Here is a 21,147-nt window from a genome sequence, read left to right as displayed (position 1 = left end):
AAATAGATCATTCTTTTTAATATATCAAAATATAATAAAAATGCTAAGAAAGCAAAGTAATGCTATCTTCAGGGTAAATATTGATAACAGCTGTTTCTAGTTGCAGATCATTTATTCTATTAAGAAAGTGAGCATTTTAGGGGCGGCTAGGTGGTGCAGTGGATAAAGCACCAGCCCTAGAGTCAGGAGTACCTGGGTTCAAATCTGGTCTCACTCAATAATTACCTAGCTGTGTGGCCTTGGGCAAGCCACTTAACACCATTTGCCTTGCAAAAAAAAAAAAAAAAACCTAAAAAAATTTAAGAAAAGAAAACAAGCATTTTGATCATTTCAGTTTGGAACTTTAATATTTGACTGGAGATGCCCTGTAGACAAGACACCCCTCCTCCCTGCTGATTCCTGTATTTTTAACATGTTTATTCTAAACACATGCTAATTTCTGGTTTAGTTCAGGCAACTGACATATTTGTGTTAGTCATACAGTTCTGATATAATGTCAGGAAATGTCAAGCCTCTTCCATTTGTCTGTGTTCCTGTGTCCTCAGCTTAAATTATTGGAAAGATAAGGCTTATGTTGTTCACAGGGGGAAGTATAAGCTCCTTAGTGTGGGACCCAAGGTCTCCAGGTGCAGTGAGACCCACAGCCTCCCTTATGGTTATTTCTTCCATTACTTGACTTGTGTCCTTCTAGATCCCCCAGAAGCACATCCCTGGCTCAAGCAGTTTTTCTTGCCTTGAATGATGTCCTCCTTCTCTCAGTCTTACATATCTTTCCATTTCCTCCTTTCCATGATAGTTTCCTTAAATGAGCCCATTGGTTTCACTCTGGTGAACAAATAGCAAGTTATGCCATCTCTCTTGTCGGCGTGTGTGATTCTTCAGGAAGCTCTGTCTTTGTCTTCCCAGCTGGGTTGCAAATGCTTCACTGTATGGATCTCATCACATCATACCCTGTGTCCACCCCCCCACCCCCCATTGGGTGCCTTCAGCAAACACCCATGGCTTTGAAATTATGTTTATCAGTACTTATCTAGTACTTTCCTGCCTCTGCTTTTAATGGCGTACCTGTTCCTGCCATCACTTTTTTTTCTTTAGCTGTCCTTTTTGAGTTGATGTGGCCAAAAAGCCAATTATCCGCTAACTAACCCCCGTGATGGTTCATCCCTTTAAACATCCAGTTACTGGACTCATACTAGAATCAGGGCACTGTCATACAAGGGTGAGGCATTTGAGGTAAGGGTCAAATAACTGTCAAAGCTAGTAAAATATTGTGGATTGGGAAAAATTTATCCTTCATAGAAAGGACCTAGATTTAAAAGCTAATATAAAATGACATGTGGAAAATACTTCCATTTATTGATGTTTTGTTTCTCCTTCTCCCTTCTCCCCAATCCAGGTCACTGCTGGAATGCCTCTACCAAAGGATTACATAGAAGAGGTAATCTTGCACGAATCCTGGACTGCCTGTTTTTGAAAGAACCCTAGATTTGATGACTTAGATTCAAACCCCAGCTTTGATTCTTTGTGAGGTGTCTCTCTGAACTTCAGTTTGCAAAATAGTACATTGTAAAATATTTTTTTAAAATTTTTAAATTTAAATTAAAAAATTTTTTTAAAATAGTAATTAAGGGGCAGCTAGGTGGCACAGTGGATAGAGCACCAGCCCTGGAGTCAGGAGTACCTGAGTTCAAATCCGGCCTCAGACACTTAATAATTATCTAGCTGTGTGGCCTTGAGTAAGCCACTTAATCCCATTTGCCTTGCAGAAACCTAAAAAAAAAAATAGTAATAAGATTCTCAGTCTTGCTAGGCACATTTCAAGGAAAGACGTGAAATGCCATAAAATGTAAGTATTGGTTATTATTATACAGTAAACTGTATGTCAGTGGTTTTAAATGTATTATAGTCCTCCTCCATTTGGTGCTTGGACTGATCCAAGGTGGAGCCCTTTAAAAGTGTTAGATCTTTTAAAAATACATATTTGAACTTATGGGCAGCTCAGTGACACGGGATAGAGTGCTAAGCCTAGAGTCAGTAAAACCCGAGTTCAAATTTGGACTCAGACATTTACTACCTTTGTGACCCTGAGCAAGTCACTTAACCCTATTTGCCTCACTTTCCTCAATTATAAAATGAGTTTAAGAAAAAAATGGCAAACCACTCCAGCATCTTTGCCAAGACATCTCCAAATGGGGTCACAAAAGAGTTGTATATGACTGAACATCAAGATTTGTACAGAAAACACAAAAATAGATATTTTTTAAAAATTCAACTGTGTTCATGTTCATTTCCATTTATTTGTTTTTTGTTTTTGCAAGCAATGAGGTTAAGTGACTTGCCCAAGATCACATAGCTAGGTAATTATTAAGTGTCTGATTGGATTTGAACTCAGGTCCTTCTGACTCCGGGGCCTGTGTGTGGTCTATCCACTGTACCACCTAGTTGCCCCATTTCCATTTAATATAAAGGAGATCTCCTATCTCCCACCCCCAAAAAAAGTTTGTGAAGCACAAACCTGACCTCAGTTTATATTTGTGCTAGCTATTTGCCTCTCAAAAAATGTTTGCTTAGAATTGGTTGTTTGAGAGGGCAGAGTCAGCTGCTGTCACAGGTCTTCAGTTCTTTGCATTCTAAAGAGTTTCTGCAGTGATCTAACTACTCTGTTTTGCATCCCTATTCCATTTGGAACATTGGAAATAGGCCACTGAAAATTTGTTGCAACCTTGGATCAATCTTATGAGCTTAAATTTGCCTTTTATGGTTATTTTGTAAATTTGAAGTGCACAGATTTCTTTCCTCAATTAGAATGACCACCCCTGGGCACTTCAATTTATATCTTCATTAGCAAAACTGTACATTTAAATTTTCATCCTCAGTCAATCTTAACACACTAAGTCCTCATCTTTTTTAGGGGAAGAAATTTTTCAACTAAAATTTGATATTTTTTCTTTTAAATTGTTTTCATTAAGTGTGAACAGCACTCTTCAGAAACAGATTCAAGATATAAAAAATTTAAACAAATTTTCTGACAGGGCTCAGGTTATATTAATATCATACAAGTCACTCTGAGGAACCTATAATGGATCTATAATTCATTTAAAGGTTAAAGCATATACATTTTCTTCAGAAACCCAAATGTTATAGTTGCTCTGCTAATACATATAGATAGTTGCATATGTATGTATTATAATATGTAATTATTATTTTTATATATGTATTTCTTATATATAATATACATGTGCACACACACAAACACATATATGTAATCTAGTTTTTTAAAAAGGTTTAAGTGGTGGTAATAAATTTATATGGGTAACTAAGTGATACAGAAGATACTGGTCCTGTAATTAAAAAGACTCATTTTTATGAATCAAATTTGACCTCAGACACTAGCTGTGTGACTTTGGACAAGTCACTAAACCCTGTTTGCCTCAGTTCTTCATCTGTAAAATGAGCTGGAGAAGGAAATGACAAATCACTCTGTTATCTTTACCAAGAAAAGCCCCAACAGTTAGAACCAACTGAAACAACTGAACAACAAATCATTCATATATACATATATGCACCCTAGTATTTTCACTGGAGTATTATGGACTTAGGTTAAATTTATCCCAGAATGCTTGAGACCAGTTAAAACTAAGAATAAAGGAGTTTGATTGTGACTTGACCTGCACAAAGCCATCTGATATTTTTATTATCAGTCATCATAGTCACTTGCTTTGTTTGTGAGGTGATAGTTGTACATTGAGACACTTATGAAGAAGGCAGCTCTGCTACCTAAACAATACTTTTATTGGCTTCATAAAACATTTTTCATTCTTAACTTTTACAGAACCTGGAGCTATTGGAAAAAGGCTTTTGCAACTTGGGCAAACAAATTCAAAATGCCAGGCTCTTTGGCATTCCAGTAGTAGTGGCTGTCAATGCATTCAAGTAAGTGAAAAAAGAAATCAATGAAGAAAAATAGTTCCCAGGTGTGGTGACACAAAGGTATAATCCCTGCTCCCAGGAAGTCTGAGGCTAGTGGAGCCCTTGGACTCAGGACTGAGCCACAGTGGGGTTAAGCCAATGTCCACACTAAGTTTGGTGTGAATATGGTGAGCCTCTGGGAGTTGGATGCCACCAGGTTGCCTAAGCAAGAGCAGGTCAGAGCTCCTGTAATGATCAGTAGTGGGGTCTGACCTATGAGGAGCTCCTGCACTTCCAGTCTGGTCAATGTGGGGAAACCCAAATTTTAAGGAGTGGGGGGGGTAGTTGCCCTGAAAAGTAACTGAGTTTATTTGTAGGACTGTAAAACAGGGTTGATAACTTGTATTGACTATCTCACAGGATTATTGTGAGGAAGGCAGTTTGTAAACTTTGTGAGTTCTTTTTGAGTTAGTTACCAGGCTATTGGGGGGGGGGGGCAGGGATTGCATCTCACTGGCAGTTTTGTTGGATGTGATCTGACTCTCTTAGGAGGACCTGACTGCCTCATGTCTGAACCAGCAAATTAGGTGATGGAATATGCCTTCAGGATATCTACTTTGATATATCCTGACTTGGGTCAGTTTTTAAATTTTGCCATAAGGTCAAAATGAAAGAAAATGGAAGAAGTGGATGTAGAAACCCTGACCCTAGTGTTTAGACAAGAATGAACAACCTTCCTTAAAGTGTGTGGATTAATTACATCATGTTCCTGTCTCTAGGGAGAGAGTAGTTTGCTTTTTTGTTGGAATTATATATAACCTTTTCTCTGCAGAGCTAAACTTCTCCCAGTGAATAGAAAAGATACAGTCTATTGTCTTAGCTAAAGCTCTAAGATAAAATTTAGCTATAAAGTTGTCCCTTTGTCTTAATGATGTGGGGGAAGGAGTTATGTTCCTGTTTTATTACCTGTCAGTCCCCAATTTAGTCAGTAAATGAATTATTCGAGTGCTGATGCCATGCCTAGTACCAAAGGACCCTTCTGGCACTAGATCTGCTGTATGATCTTATGATTTAGAGTTTGTCATTATTTTTCACAGAAGGAATTTGTCTTTTGTCATCTCCAAGTCTGTGTCATAGGTTTCTACTATATTTAGTAGCAGTTAAATCCCTTTAATAATTTACAACTAGTAGTCTGTCAACAAATATTTATAAAGAGCTTACTATGTGTTAGGCACTATGCCAAGCACTGGTAATAGTAAGTAGAAGTAAAAAAGACAGACCATTTGTACTCTCAAGGAGATTACATTCTAAAATATGGACAAAAGTCTAACAACCTGCATAAAGATGACCCTAGCCAGGTCTTATGGTGGCCAGTGTGCCATACAAGAGTGCTGTCTTGACAGGACTGATACTGAAGCAGAAGTGGAGCTGGTTGTCCGTCTGGCTAAGGAAGCTGGAGCCTTTGATGCTGTAAAGTGTACCCACTGGGCAGAAGGAGGGAAGGGAGCTGTTGCCCTTGCTCATGCCGTTCAGAGAGCATCACAAGTGCCGAGTCACTTCCAGTTCCTCTACAATGTGGAGGTGAGTGAGGTCTCTTCACTATTGACTGATCGACACCTGCAGTCTGTTCTTCTCTGTGTTCCCACCTGGTGACTTTTATCACCTCCCAAGAATTGAATTACTATGTCATCATTATGCAGGTGTCTCATAGGGACAGTTCAGAGTATTGGTTACAAGTCTTGTGCTGGTGGTACTAATTTCATAACATGATCCCCATGTGGACCAGGTTATTCTCTGTCCCATGGCCACAAACTGTACCCCAACTCCCACTAGCTGGCTTGTATTCTAGAGAGAATAGGAAGAGAGTAGATGGATCGACTCATCTTTATCCCCACGACTCAAACAGCAATTCTGCAGGTCAACCTGAAGGACATTCTGCTTTTCACATTTCCATTGGAGCAGGGGTCCTCTCTCCTAGAATCACCCTTAGAGCTCAATCTTTTGTACTTAATAAGCCTTTTAGGCCAAATATACCATACTACAGATTGGGCCCTCTGCTCTCACATGAAGAAGGAACTGTGTACTTTTTAGTTCACCCATTGATTTATCAGTATCTCAAGAATTCAGTGAAACCCTCAGGTACAGAATTGTACAGAATTGAACAGAATTGCCTCCAGAATTTGTTCTCTTTTGACATTAGTGAGTAAATCAAATTTGCTCTGACCCAGCAACTCTGTTCTTGTAGCATATACTAACGAAATAAGCTTAATGCGCAGAGTGGTTTGTTTTGTTTTATTTTCAGTCCTGTGTCCTGAACATTTCAGAATATTACTGGATATAAAAAGTCCAATAACCAGCAGCTTGGTTTGGAATATGAGAATGATGTTTTAGTTCTGCTCAGTTCTTTTATATGGGTTTTTGGTAGTGGTGGTGCTATTCAAACTCAGTTCCATGGTTTTTGAAGTCCTAGTTGTGTAGGACATTTTGATGAAAGAAATCATGTTGAGAGTTGAGAAATTATCTTTTTTAAAAATTGTATTTCGGGGTGGCTAGGTGTCGCAGTGGGTAGAGCACCAGCCCTGGAGTCAGGAGTACCTGAGTTCAAATTTGGCCTCAAACACTTAATAATTAACCAATTAATTACCCACTTAATAATTACCCAACTGTAATCTGTGGCCTTGGGCAAACCACTTAACCCCATTTGCCTTGCAAAAACCTAAAAAAAAATTGTATTTGTATTACATTTTTTTTTCCTGAATACAGTAATCAACATTTACCATGTCAAGAAACCTCACTAAGCTAAGACAATAGTAATGGATAATAAGAGATCCATATGGATGTGGTCATGGGATGAAGGGAATAGCAAGAACCTATCAACCTCTCAACTTTGAGTTAACTGGTGGTTGCTTTTTCCTTAATCCTCCATAGACATCTGGACCTCTGTCTTGTTTTGACCACACTTCATTAAACTACTACTTTTTACAGAAATAATTTCATTGAATTATAGTTCAGTTCTGTGCTTTTGGCCTTTATAGAGATATTACCATGAGACTTAACTATTATAATAACATTTCTGTGTTGAGGGATACTAGTACAAAGAATGAAATAGTTCCTAGTTGGTGTGGGTTTTCATTCTAATGGGGACCCAATAAGTATATACAGCAGGAAAATGAGATTAATTCATACATACTAGCATACACAAGGACATACAAGGAGGCTGCATACTATGCAGAAAAGAGATGGTGTTGGATTTACACCTAAAGGAAGAGAAGTACATTTAGAAGGTGGCAATGAGGAAGGAGAGCATGCCAGGCAAAGGGCACCATCTGAACAAAAACTTAGAAATCAAAAATGGAATGTCATAAGTGAGGAAAGGAAGAAAAGGTCATTTTTGGCTGGATCACAGAGGACAGGAATGGAGAAAGATGTCCAGTAAGGCTGGAAAGGTGGATTAGGACTGGAAGTTGATATTTCATTCTAGAAACCATTTTGATATACTGGAAAAGAATGCTGTTTTTTGAGTCAGAAGAATTGGGTTCAAGCCCCAGTTCTGTCAGATGACCATGGACAAGGCACTTAATTACTCTAAGCTTCCATGTTTTCATCTCATGCATAAGGGAGATGGACTCGATGATCTCTTAAGGCTAATTTATAATCCTTTTAAGACATTAATGGGAAATAAGGTCAAAAAGGTAAGTCATAGTTTGTAGAGAGTATGGCATTCAAGGAGAAGGACCTGAGATTTTATTTAAAGTTTTTTTTTTCTTTAATTAACAAAATAACAGGATCAGAGCTGTTCTTTGGGAAGATGTACTCTGGGACTATTGTATAAGATGAATTAAAGTAAAGTGGTGGGTAGAGACCAGAAACTATTGCAAGAACCTAGTTGAGAAGAAATGATGGCTTAAATTAGGCGAGTAGCCATGTGAATGAAAAAGAAGAGACTCATTTGAGAGGCATGGCAGGGATGGAATCAGCAAGGATTTGGTGACTAATTGAATGTGGGAGATGAGGAGGAAGAAGTTGAAAATAATAGCTCTCTCCTGGGCAACTGGAAGAATGTCATTAAGCAGAGATTAAAAAAAAAAATTGGGAACAGGATCAAGGTTTGTTTAGTTTGGTCTTGAGATTCTTGGGTTAGTAAATCCAGGTGAAGCTGTCCATTGGGCAACTAGGGACTGTCTATCTCAAGATTTAAACAGATTTGGGTATAATTCGCAAAGAAGTGAATTAAAGCTGTGGGAATGATGCATTCAGTGAAGGAGAGAAAGAAAAGGTCAAGGCCAAAATGTGTCTAAAGATCAAATTCTAGGTCTAGTGAAGTCAGCAAACATTTATTAAACTCCTACTATAAGTCAGGAAATATGCTAAACCCTGGGGATGCAAAAAGAAAAGGTAAAATCAATTTGCTTCCAAGAAGATCACAGTCTAGTGGAAGAGGCAGACTGACAACCATCCTGTACAAGCAATATACATTCAGGACAAACTAGAGTTGATTGAATGAGGGAAGACACCAGCAGCAAAGGACTTGGGAAGCACTTCTACCAGAAGTTAGTGGGACTTGAAGGAACTAGGAGAAAAATGAGGAGAGAGAGAATTCCAAGCCCAGGGGGTGGAGTGAGAAAACCCAGAATCAGCAGATGGAAATGGCTTATAGAAGGAACAGGAATGAAGCCAGTGTCAACTCAGTCAGAAATATGAGAAGGGGATAAAGTTGTAGGAAGCTGGAAGGATAGGAGATATCAGATTATGAAGGGCTTTGAATGCCCAACAGATTTTTTTTTTTAATTTTGGAGGTAAAAGGGAGCCAAGTTGATTTATTGAATTGGGTGGGTGGGGGAGATAAGAGGAGTGTCATGATCAGGCCTGCACTTTAATTAGAAAGATCATTTTGACTGAAAAGGGAAAGATAAGAGGAAGGAAAACCAAGTAGAAGGCAACTACAATGGAGTCTAGACATGAAGTGTCTAGAAGGCTGGCAGTGTCTGAGGAAAGAAAGGGGTCTAAGGGGACAGATGCGTCTGCCCTAATTATGCCAATTGTAGAATAGCATTCCCTCTGGGACAATACTAAGATACCAAAGAAAGAGAGTCTCACACCAGCCTGGTTATTAATAGGTTTTATTAGGGTTAATTAGATGGAGCTGTTTAAGGAAATTTACTCACAAGAGGCCAATTGTCCTGGGTAGTGGCAGGATAAAGTAACTTTGTGGATTGCATCAAGCCCAAGCTAGGTCAGGTATTATATAGAAATAGAGAACAAAGAACCCAGGAGAGCCCAGGGTTATGTGCAGGTTTTTCTATGGGACTGTTGTAACTTCTTTCACTTCTATATTTACTCAAGGGAGTTTACAATTTTCTGGGAAGTTATGGGTCATGATCTTATTCTAATCTTCCTTTAAACAAGGGGTCATATGCAAAAGAGGCTGCAAAGGTAAAAATTGACAGGCCTTGGCAACAGATTGGATTGGGGTGAGGTGGTGGGGTGGAGATGGGTAAGAGAATGAGGAGTCAGATGACACCTAGGTTGTGATTTTGGGTGACTGAGAATATGATGGTACTCTGCATAATCGTATGAAAGTTAAGGAGCAGAGGGCTTGAAGTTGAATAAAGATGTCTGAAAGGCATCTCATTTGAGTTGTCCAGGAGGCAATTTTACAGTAAATGCATGTCTGAAGATTAGGGCTGGTTGGGCTACAAGCAAAGGCTTCAGAAAGGTCAAGAAATGAGGCTTGAGAAAAAGTTATCAAATTTGGCTCTTAAAACTTCATTGGGAACTTTGAAGAGAGCAGTTTTGGTTGACTGATAAGGTCAGAAATCAGACTATAGGAGTAAAGAAGAGAGTGAAAGGGACAGGGAGAACAAAGTGGAAGAGAGATAGGATGAGAGCTAGCAGGGATGGGAAGGAGACACGGGCAGTCGACAGAAGAAGATGGAAGATAAATGGGTGTGGATGATACAAGGAGAAGATGAGAAGAATCACTTCAGAGGTTTATCTTGGCCAGGAGCAAGGATCCCTTTTCATGTGAAATGGGGTGAAGAAGGAAAACATATTAAGTAATGTGAGAGAAAGGGAAAAGAGAGAACTCTTGGAAAATGACTCCTGTTTTGTTTTGTTTTTTAGGAAAATACAAGGCAGAGGTCTCAATTTAGGAAGATGGGGAGAGGAGAGCCAAGAGAGAAGGGTTTGAGGAAGGGCAAAAAGTATAGAAAATCCACTGTGGTGAAGTGAGTTTTTTAGGGATAAAGGCTAGTAAAAATGTTGTCATGCTATACTTAGGGCTCAGTTGAAATAATTCAATCTAATTTGTAGTGGACCCAGTCAGCACAGATTCATAGATTTGGGTTTGTTTTTTGTTTTTTTTTTCAGTGTGTGAGGAGAAAAGGTAGTGGGAATAATCCAAGACTGAGGCTTCCCAGGGCAAGATCAGCAATTGGATTATGGAACAAGGGCACAAAAGTGTAGAGTGGAACTGGTTCATAAAGGGGTCAAGATGGAGAAGGGAGGAGAGTGTAGCCAGCTCAGGAGTGATATCCTGGGCAGAAGAGTGAGGGATTGGGGATTGTAATGAAGATAAAGAACAGCATTGTTGCATGAGAAAGGGAGAGATGAAATGATAACAGATGTCATCAGATATGGGAATTTCAGAGTTTGGGAATCTAGAAGTGCAATAATTATAGGTAAGGCAAGATCAAGATACTCATGTGAGTCTGAGATGGAAAATGAGGGAGTTGAGGGGCTGGGAGGTTGAGGGAGTATCATCCTCTATACTGACATTCCCTGATGAGAAGGCAAGGGAGAAGGACCAAGCCAGGCAATGACTGCAATGACAAAAGAAGGTAAATATCCTGGAGGTTAGAGAACTGTTAACGGAATCTTGAGGAGACCTAAGCCTCAATGATGAGCAAGGAGTATGCCAGCTCCCCCCACCTCTAGTGTTGAGTCAGGGATGTGAATGAAAGTGCTGCAGGTGCTGGAAGGTGTGACTAGGATATCTGTGTCATCAGGAGGGAGCCAGATCTTGGGGAGAACCAGAAGATGGAGGAATAGGATAGGAAAGGTTTTAAGGTGAGAGTAAGTTTATTATTTATGGAGCAGGCATTCAAGATTGCAGTGTGGAAGGGGTGGGGGGGGCTTTAGAAAGGAACATTGTATGGGGGGAGTTTGCAAGGAATTGGGAATAAGAGGTCAGTTGGGGGTAGAAAATAGGGTTTGAATAGTGAGAGGAATGAATCATTGAGATGGGAAAAGTATGGTGGGATAGAGACTGTTAATCATTGAGGAATAAGTTCAGCTAAGTTATCAATATCCCTAGGGGCTTAGCCTCAAGGTATGTAACAGGAAGGGCAGATTTAGGCAAATTATCTGTGGAGTGAGTATGATAGATTAGTGGTTGGCAGGCAGGCTAGGAGAGAAGCAGGAGGGAACATGTTCAGAAGAGGTTTTTTTCCTACCTAGCCAAATAGGTTGGGCAGACCAAGAAATCCTGATATTTAATGTAATAAAAAGTAAGAGGATGTTAATGGATTTTTTTAATCTTAATAGTATTTTTCCCCCAATTACACATAGAAACAGTTTTCAGTATTCATTTTTATAAAATTTCTCCCTCTGCTTATCCAAGACAGCAAGCAGCTATTGAATTTTTTTAAAGTTTTAATGGTACCTTTTGAGTTTTTCTTTTTTTTTACACAACAGACATTTTCCCCAAAATTTTCTGCCCTTATCCTTATCACCAAGAAAGAATTTTTTAAAAACCAGTTAAGCAAAGCTACTACATTTATTTGTAACATTTGGTGTCTTAGTCCTTTATCACTTATGAGACTATAGAGCCATGATTCCTCTCCTCCCTTTTCTGGTGAACATTTTCCATGCCATGAACTGTGCTTCCAATTCCTGTGTTCAGTATCAAAAGAAATGTCTATAATAATAGAACATTATTTGGAAAATCTGACATATCTGAAAAAGAGAAATATTGCATGCCTTGTTCTCCCCCTGGTATGTGAATGTTCTTATAATAAGTGACTAAATGACAATCATTTCCTTGTGTCTGTCTGTCTCTGTCTCTCTCTCTCTCTCTCTCTCTCTCTCTCTCTCTCCTTCCCCATCAAATCACCTGCACACCCCACCCCCCAGCTCCCTGTTGTAGACAAGATCAGGATAATTGCACAGAAAATCTATGGGGCTGATGACATTGAATTATTGCCAGAGGCTCAGCATAAAGTGGAAATCTACACAAAGCAGGTAGGAGTTTATGGTTTCCATCTTCTCCTTACTACTCCAGTGAGAAAACTAAAAGAACATCAAGCTAGAGATGCTGACTACAACTTTACCAGCTTCCATATGACCTGGGGCAAGTTGTCATTTTCCTGGGCCCCAGTTTTCTCATCTCTAAAAAGAAAGAATTGGATGAGATTATCATCTATGAGACTTCACCTCCTGATCCATTCTGTTCTGAAATGCCTTCCTTCTTAGAAGCATTGGGCTTTGATTGAAAAGTGGTTCAGATTTTTCTCATGTTGGGCATGCTACATATTATGGATATGCGTCAGAAAAATATGGAAAGCATTGGTAAAATGTATCTTTTGCTGTATCAATACAGCTGCTCCCAACTATATCATTTAAATACTTGAAACAAAAATCTTCAGCTATGCTATAGATTTCTAAGTGTTTTAATCTCTCATCCAGCTACTACTTGAGTTATTTTTAGTCTTTGATAACTAGACAAAATATATTTGTCATTGAGGTGGAAATTATTTCTGTCCTGCCAGATGAGTACAAAAGAAATAAAAAGTCATTTGGCTTTAGGAAGAAAATAAAGGATATTATAATTACACTGCTGAAATGATTGTTTTGTTCAATTAATATAAACATTTCTTTTCTTCTTCTTCCCACCTTCCTCTGTGCTCTTTAGGGATTTGGAAACCTACCTATCTGCATGGCTAAAACACATCTGTCCTTATCTCATAACCCAGAGATGAAAGGTGTACCTACAGGTTTTGTTCTGCCAATCCGTGATATCCGGGCTAGTGTTGGGGCTGGCTTCTTGTACCCTTTGGTAGGGACGGTAAGTACTGTTCAATATGTTGGTCCTGATTATGCTTCTTATTTTAAGTTTATTCTTATAGTCACCAGTAAGTAACTAACAATAGCATTATTGCCAGAGAAGGAAATTGAAATTAAATCTATCAGAATGATTAGTCCTGGTGCAGTACACTGTTTGGTATCATTAGTAACATGGAGTGTGCTTCCAGTTTTCCCCACTCCCATTATGACTTTGAGTTCAGGATGGGCCTTGTTCACAGAAGTAGGTGTGATGCATTATTTAGGGGCACCAGGAAAACTCCATTTCTTGCACCTACCCTCTACCCATTTCTCTCTGAGTTTCATAGCAGGCATCTGAATTTCTACCATTAGAATTATTCCTTTGAATTGAGGAATTGTCCCTGTTGAAATGTAGATACCCCAGGAGGGATGAGGCATTAAATTAGTTTCTAATATGTTAGTGTATTTGTTTTCCTGGTTCTTTCTAGCTTGGAAACCAACTGAGAACTTTTTATAAGGGGGATTAGAAATTGAGGGGAAGGGCAGCTAGGTGGTGCAGTGGATAAGAGCACCGGCCCTGGAGTCAGGAGTACCTGAGTTCAAATCCAGCCTCAGACACCTAATAATTACCTAGCTGTGTGGTCTTGGGCAAGCCACTTAACCCCGTTTGCCTGCAAAAAACTAAAAAAAAAAAAAAAAATCAAGGGGAAAGAGAGTGCTTACTACATTGTCTTGGTTTACAATTTTCCTTCAAGCTGATTATATTTAAATTGTCCTTTCTGTGTTCTATATTTGATACACTGTCTTTGGATACCACATAGCATTCATTCAGTTCTTTTAAGCATTTATAAAGCACACTGTACAAAAAAGTTAAATATTTAAATCAACCTAAACTATATAAGTGAAAGTAACAAGTTATTGTGTTTTAGAAGATAAATTAACTTTTAAATGGAAGAAATGATTGAATTTTTTTTCATATTTACAGTGTTCATAGTATTAATGCCTATCCTAGAATTGACAAACTGAATCCCCTGTCTTAAAGGGCTTGAGACAGTTATTGTATTAACAAATGAAGGTGATTTTAAATGAACATTTTAAAATAAAATATAGTCATATTTTAATTTTTATATTCATCTCTGAATATATCTGTCACTACCCACCCAATAAACTATTCCTTGTTACAAAAAATTTTAAAGGGGGGGAGGCAATTCATTAAAACAAATTAATATATTAACTTTCTGACAATATATGCAGTTCTTTACTAATGCAATGGAAAGAAAGAGGGGTATTTTCTCAACTCTTCTCTTGGGCCAGACTTGGTCATTATAATTATCCAACATTTAGTTTTGTGGGTTGATCTTTCCATTGTACATTGTGATCATTATGTATGTATTGTTTTCCTTCTTCATTAGTTCATACAGGGTTTCTCTTGATTCTCTGAAAAATCTTTACATTTGAAATTTCATATACTGCAATAGATAGTTCATGTATTACATTCATTTACTACAATTTGTTTTGCCATTTCCCAGTTTATAAACACTTTTATTTCCAGATCTCTACTACTAGAAAAAATGAATATTTTGATAAAGATGGGAAATTTCTTTCTCCCTTCACCTTAGGGTATATAACTAGCTGTATATTTGTAGGATCTCTCTAGATCTAAGGATATGAACATTTTAGTCACTTTTTACCTAATCCCAAATTACTTCATTCTAGCATCTTATAAAATAAGAATATTAAATAGCACCCTCAGTAATATATTTTTTCCCATTCAAATAACTCAGAGCTTAGTAGCTGTGAAAATATTGCAACTGTTATTTTGCATTGTTAGAGATAAGATATAAATGTGAATGCAGAATTAAAGACATAAAATAAAAGAAGTTTAAACCAGTAAAAAGAGTCTTCCTGCTCAACTCCTTGTTTCAGATTTTTTTATTTGACCTATATGTATAAGACACTAGCAATAGCAATGAATGCACTTTAAAACTTTAAATTAAATAAGTATTTACTATAAACCTTTCAGCTGCTTGGACACATAGAGTCAGCAGTAATTTTATTTCCAAGATTCACATGTGTACAGTATTTAGCAACAATTCAGAGAATTCCAGTATTGAATGGCCTATACCTTAGAACACTTCCTGATAACATCAAGTAACAGACTTTCCAGAAAAGGTTCTTCCAGCTGTTGTGGTTCTCTGAGCAGTGAGTGGGTGAGCTTCTTCAGAGCTATTATCCTTTGTTCTACAGATTGGTAACTTTACCAGAGTATATCTTGGGCACCTCACAAATTCCTGTGGATTGTTTTAACATTTATATGAAGTTTCCTTCTCTATCAGTTTACTATTGTAACATGATGTCTTTCCTGTTTCTAAAATTGCTAATCCTTTCAACTTTATTTTCTGATTGGTTCCATTTTCCCCCTTCACCTTAAACTCCAACTTCATATCATTTGAACTTCAGGTTATAGTATTTGATACCAGATGCTAATTTTAGAGGACTCCTAGGTCTCTGGCTCATGTTTCAGGAATTGCTGATTAATATAGCTGATCCCATTAAATCTTGGTTAGTCAAATAATCTGAATCCCATAAAGTGGTCATATCATTTGAATTTGTACTGCATATTTCCATTGAGTTGGAACCAATTACCATATTTTACTTAATGATAACTTGGAAGAGTATGTGACAAGATTCGTTATTTTCAGGAATTGGGACCTAGCTAGGCTTAGAAATGTCAACCTTAGATTGATACAGTTTGGGGTTTTGGGGGGGGCTTTTTGTAAATCAAAGGGGTTAAGTGATTACCCAAGGTCACACAGTTAGGCAGTTATTAAATGTCTGAGTCCGAATTTGAACTCAGGTCCTCCAGACTCCAGGGCTGGTGCTCTATCCACTGTGCCACCAGGCTGCCCCAGTAATACAGATTTGAAACTGCATTATATGGCAGAAGATCATTCAGCTGGTCTTTTAAATATGTTTTTATACTTGTCACTTTGTCTTATGTTTTGGTCTACATTTAAAGTAGCTTTACATATTTTGTTATTATACTAAAAATTATAAAAATCAAAATATACTGTGTAAAGTTACAGATGCAAGCTATTTTGATTTCTACTTAACCTGATTTACTTGCCCACCCAGCCAAAAAGGGTATTGTTTTTATTATTAGAAAATAAAAGGGGAGGGTGGAGCCAAGATGGCGACAATGAAGGATCAAGTCTTAGGCGCTCTCTGATAAAACTTCGAAACTAAGGACTCTAACTAAACTTTCGAGAGACAGAACCCACAGAGGGACCCAGAGAGGCAGTTCTCCTACTCAAGGTAACCTGGAAAAAAGCAGAAAGGCTCTGCTCCCCAGGGTCAGGGGGTGGCCCGCCAGAGCGAAAGAACTTCAGCCTCCCGGAGGCAGCCCCAGGGCGCTGGGAGCCCCAGCTCACAGCAGCGGGGGAGTCTCCTGAGCTACACCCTGGGGAGCACTGGGCACAAAGTGGGGCAACAGCGGGGGACCTCTGCCAGAGCAAGCACGTGGAGCCCAGCCCTCAGGGCACACAGCCAGGAAACAGAAGCAGATGGAGTCCCCAGGGCATGAGCCCATTTAACCTAGGGAGGGGAGCGAAGAGAGAGACTGCAGAGCTCTGTCCTCTGCCCCTGAAACAGGACTCTGGAGCTCTGACCACATTCAGATCCTGATCGCAGTCCAGGCCCCCCCACAGAACAGCAGGCACCCTCCCCACCTCAGCCCCAAGACAGAGGGGGGCGCTTATGGTCATTCACAGACCAGGAGGGAGGACAGAGCCTCACACACTGATACCCTTGTGGGAGTGTCCCAAAAGCTCAGGAAACACCCCAAAACCAGGCCCAGGCTGGGAAAATGAGCAAGCAGAGAAATAAGAGGAGTACCATTGAAAAATATTTTGCAAATGAGCCCAAGGAGGATCAAAATAGTCTGAATATGAGGAAGCACAAGCTCCCGCATCTAAAGGCTCCAAGAAAAACAGAAATTGGCCTCAGGCTATGACAGAGCTCAAAAAAGACTTTAAAAATCAAATGAGGGAGTTAGAAGAACAACTGGGAAAGGAAATGAGAGAGATGCAGGAAAAACATGAAAATGAAGTCAGCAGCTTAGTAAAGGAAATCCAAAAAAATGCTGAAGAAAATAGCATGCTAAGAACCAGCTTAGGTCAAATGGATAAAACAGTTCAAAAAGTTACTGAGGAGAAGAATGCTTTAAAAAGCAAAATTGGCCAGATGGAAAAAGAGATAAGAAAACTCTCTGAGGAGAACAAATCCTTCAGACAAAGAATAGAATTCAGGGAGATTGATGAATTTACCAGAAATCAGGAATCAATACTTCAAAACCAAAAAAAATGAAAAATTAGAAGAAAATGTGAAATATCTCATTGAAAAAATAACTGATATGGAAAACAGACTTAGGAAAGATAATTTAAAACTTATTGGAATACCTGAAAGTCATGATCAGGAAAAGAGCCTTGACATCATTTTCAAAGAATTACTACAGGAAAATTGCCCTGATATTCTAGAAGCAGAGGGCAAAATAGAAATGGAGAGAATCCACCGATTCCCCCCCCCCAAGAAAGAGATCCCAAAAAACCAACTCCTAGGAATATAATAGCCAAGTTCCAGCACTCCCAAGTCAAAGAGAAAATTATTACAAGCAGCCAGAAGGACACAGTTCAAATATCGTGGAGCTGTAGTCAGGATCACACAGGACTTAGCAGCAGCTACATTGGAAGCTCGTAGGGCTTGGAATATAATATACTGGAAGGCAAAAGAGCTTAGAATGCAGCCAAGAATGAACTACCCAGCAAGGCTGAATGTCCTCTTCCAGGGAAAAAGATGGACTTTCAGTGAACCAGGGGAATTTCAAATGTTCCTGTTGGAATGGCCAGAGCTGAACAGAAAGTTTGATCTTCAGATACAGGACTCAGGTGAAGCATAGAAGTGGAGGAGAGGGGAAAAACGTGAGGGACTTAATGATGATGATGAACTGCATGTATTCCTGCATAGAAAAATGACACTGATAATACTCATATGAACCTTCTCAGTTAATAGGACAGGTAGAGGGAGCTTTTATAGTTGAAGCACAGGAGAAAGGTGAATTTGAAGATAAAATATGGTGTAAAAATGGAGTCAATAGAAAAAAGGGAAATGTAATGGGAGAAAGAAAAAGGAGAGGGGGAATAGGCCAAGATATTTCATATAATAAGATTTTTCTTTATTACAATGAGCTATTGCAATGATATGGAAGGGGGGAGGCAAGGGGGAATGAGGGAACCTTTGCTCTCATCAGAGGTGGTTAGGAGAGGAAACAGCATATATACTCAATGGGGTATAGACATCTGGAGCAAGAAGGAGGGGGGAGCAGGGGGGAAGGGGTGGGGATGTGAATAAAGGAGGAGAGGATGGACCATGGGGGGAGAGTGGTCAGATATAACACATTTTCTTTTATACTTTTTGCAAGGGGCTGGGATTGGAAGACCTGTCCAGGACCATAGGGCCAGGTGGATGCTGGGCCGAAGGGGTGTTAAGGGGGCTCAGGGCCTCTTGGTCCCAGGACCAGGGATCTGTCTGCTGCGCCACTCAGCTACCCTACAGCAGAGTCAGAGTGAAAGGAGAGAGAAAATATAGTACATGGTAGTGGAGAAATAAGAAAGGAGGGAGTTGCGATCAGCAATGGCAACGTTGGAAAAATATGGAAGTAACTTTTGTGATGGACTTACCATAAAGAATGTGATCCACCCATGACAAAGTTGTTGGTGTTAGAACAAAGACTGAAGCACATTTTTTATTATTATTATTTGGGGGAGGGTGCAGGGCAAATGGGGCTGGGGGCCTGCCTGGAGACGCATAGCAGGGTGATTGTTGGTTGTCTGAGGCCGGATTTGGACCCTGGTGGTCCTGGCTCAAGGGCCAATGCTCTGTCCACCACCCAGCCACCCCTACTATTATTACTATTTTATTTTATTTTGGGTCTTTTTTTTTTTTTCTTCTCTGGTTTTTGCAGGGCAGTGGGGATCGAGTGGCTTGCATGTCACATGGCTGGGTGATTGTTGGGTCTACGGGGCTGGATGTGGGCTCAGATGCTCGTGGCTCCAGGGCTGGTGCTTCATCCATTGTGCCACCTGGCCATACCTACAGTTATTACTGTTTTTTTATTTTAATTTTTTTTCTCCCCTTTACTTTATCACTCAAGCAAATCTATATTTATGGGGGAGGGGGGATTTCATTTACTCTTAAACAAGAATATTTTATTAATGTAAAAAAAACACATTTGTACAAAATGAGAATAAAAAATTAAAAAAATAAAAGCAAAGACTTTATGCTTTAATAATTTATTTATGTGATGGGTTCTCTTCAGTTTTTGGAAGTCTAAATTAAACTAGTAAGAACAATGACAATAAAACTATTATGTTCCATAAAAAATACTTTTTGCTTAAATACACATGAGTTTTGAAGAATTATTGCCTAGTTAAATATTCAGTTTTGGAAGTAAATTAGAAAATCTGCCTACTGAGACAAATCCATTCTTTAAAAAGGGGGGGGGTTACTCTTATCTTTTCTAACTTTGTTTAAACTAAACAAGTAAGATAATTTAATCCTTTTCAGATTTTGCTTATTCATCTCTTCATCTTTGTTCACCTCCATATCAGAAGCCATTACATGAAACAATTTCATGAATCCAGTTCTTTAATTTTGCTGTAAACCTGTAAGACAAGCTTATTTACAGGTCTAATGCTAATTGAGTTAATTATTGAGTTACAAATTAATATAAGGTGGAGGACTTTTAGTCTTTCTTAAGTAATGTAAGGCAGAATTGACAAAGATATAACTTGTTCATAGTAAAGACATTTCCGGAAGAAACCAATGATATAATGTTAGCATATGATTTGACCATTCTCAAAAACAGAAAAAAAGTAACTAAAATATTCATCTCGAGATTCTCCCCCTAATGGGCATATACGTCTGGGAGTTAAAGCCCAAGAACCAAAATATTCTTAATTGTAGGGGGAAAAAAATGTATGTATATGTATTGATTGAGGAATACTAGACACTAGGAGACATGAATGTAAGGAAATACTGTTGTGTCATAAGAAATGAGAAATATAGAAAAACTCAAATGAACTGATGAAAAAGAAAGTAAACAAAAGCAAGGAAACAATATATACAATGACTCCAGCAGTATAAATGGAAAGAAAAGTAAAATGAAATTGGATTTTTATGACTTAAGCTTGGATCCAGAGAACAGAAAAAGAAAATGTATCTCCCTTCTTTCATTGATAAGGGAGTCTGATTATGTGTGGAACATGTTGGTTGGTTTTGCTGAACTGCTTTTGTTGTTGCTGTTTCATCTTTGTTGCAAGGAAAGCCTTGCAAGATAGAGGTAGATGGGGAATAAAATTGCTAAAACTAGTCAAATAAGAAATGATGCAAAAATTCAGTACAACCTTATAGAAAGAACATTGAACTAAAAGTAAAGAAACCAGAATCACAATCCTAGCTTGACTAAGGAGTTATGGAACTCTAAATAACTAATTGTCCAGTTTCCTCATGTAGTAAAAATGAGGGCATTGGAGGGCATTGGATTTGATGAACTTTCAGGTTATTTCAAGATGTGATAATTCTGTGTGGTAGAATTTTTAAGTGGTATACTATCTAATAGCTTAGTTCATTCCATAACTATTCATGTCTACTCCCTTGACTGATGAGAAAAATCACCATATGATCTTGTCCCTTGGTTTTGTTTTCTATGAAGAAAGTAGAAGGAAGGGTAATAGGATTAGAGAGCTCATTTTTGCAATTCCGCTTTGTTCTTTAGATGAGTACAATGCCTGGCCTTCCAACTCGGCCCTGTTTCTATGATATTGACTTGGATCCTGTATCAGAACAGGTGAATGGATTGTTCTGAATTGGTAAGTTATATTCAAGGAAGAACCCTTTGTTTTTATGATGATTCTTGACCATAAAATAAAGATTGCATATTGTGATATTCAGCAGCAGTAAATGATGCTTATTTGTTTAATTTCTCTTTTCTCTTCCAGTTCAGCTGAGTTTCCAGCTCTTCCAGGAACTACATTGGAAGTTTACTCAGAAGCCTGTATTTGTAGTGCCTCATTTACATTGTCATGTATAGATTTGCTTAAATCATGAAAGTTTTTATCAATTCTATTAAATAAAGTAATT

At 38.5% G+C, this 21,147-nt stretch overlaps 1 protein-coding gene across 2 annotated transcripts in view; it reads left to right on the top strand.

Moving 5' to 3' along the window:
- Positions 1-21,147, top strand: part of MTHFD1 (methylenetetrahydrofolate dehydrogenase, cyclohydrolase and formyltetrahydrofolate synthetase 1) — a 90,024-nt gene extending 68,877 nt beyond the window's left edge. The window contains exons 22-28 of one of the 2 annotated variants that reach the window (XM_074236156.1): positions 1,397-1,438; positions 3,833-3,933; positions 5,313-5,490; positions 12,043-12,150; positions 12,821-12,973; positions 20,783-20,876; positions 21,006-21,147. In XM_074236156.1, coding sequence (XP_074092257.1) covers positions 1,397-1,438; positions 3,833-3,933; positions 5,313-5,490; positions 12,043-12,150; positions 12,821-12,973; positions 20,783-20,872 — 672 coding nt within the window. In that variant the 3' untranslated portion in view covers positions 20,873-20,876; positions 21,006-21,147. The remainder of the gene's footprint in view (positions 1-1,396; positions 1,439-3,832; positions 3,934-5,312; positions 5,491-12,042; positions 12,151-12,820; positions 12,974-20,782; positions 20,877-21,005) is intronic. The other variant, XM_074236155.1, reaches the window with a different exon arrangement.

Source organism: Macrotis lagotis, chromosome 4, assembly GCF_037893015.1.
Source record: "Macrotis lagotis isolate mMagLag1 chromosome 4, bilby.v1.9.chrom.fasta, whole genome shotgun sequence".
NCBI classification, from domain to species: Eukaryota; Metazoa; Chordata; class Mammalia; order Peramelemorphia; family Peramelidae; genus Macrotis; species Macrotis lagotis.
The sequence above is the reverse complement of the archived record's forward strand: the minus strand, read 5'-3'. Positions and strand labels throughout refer to the sequence as shown.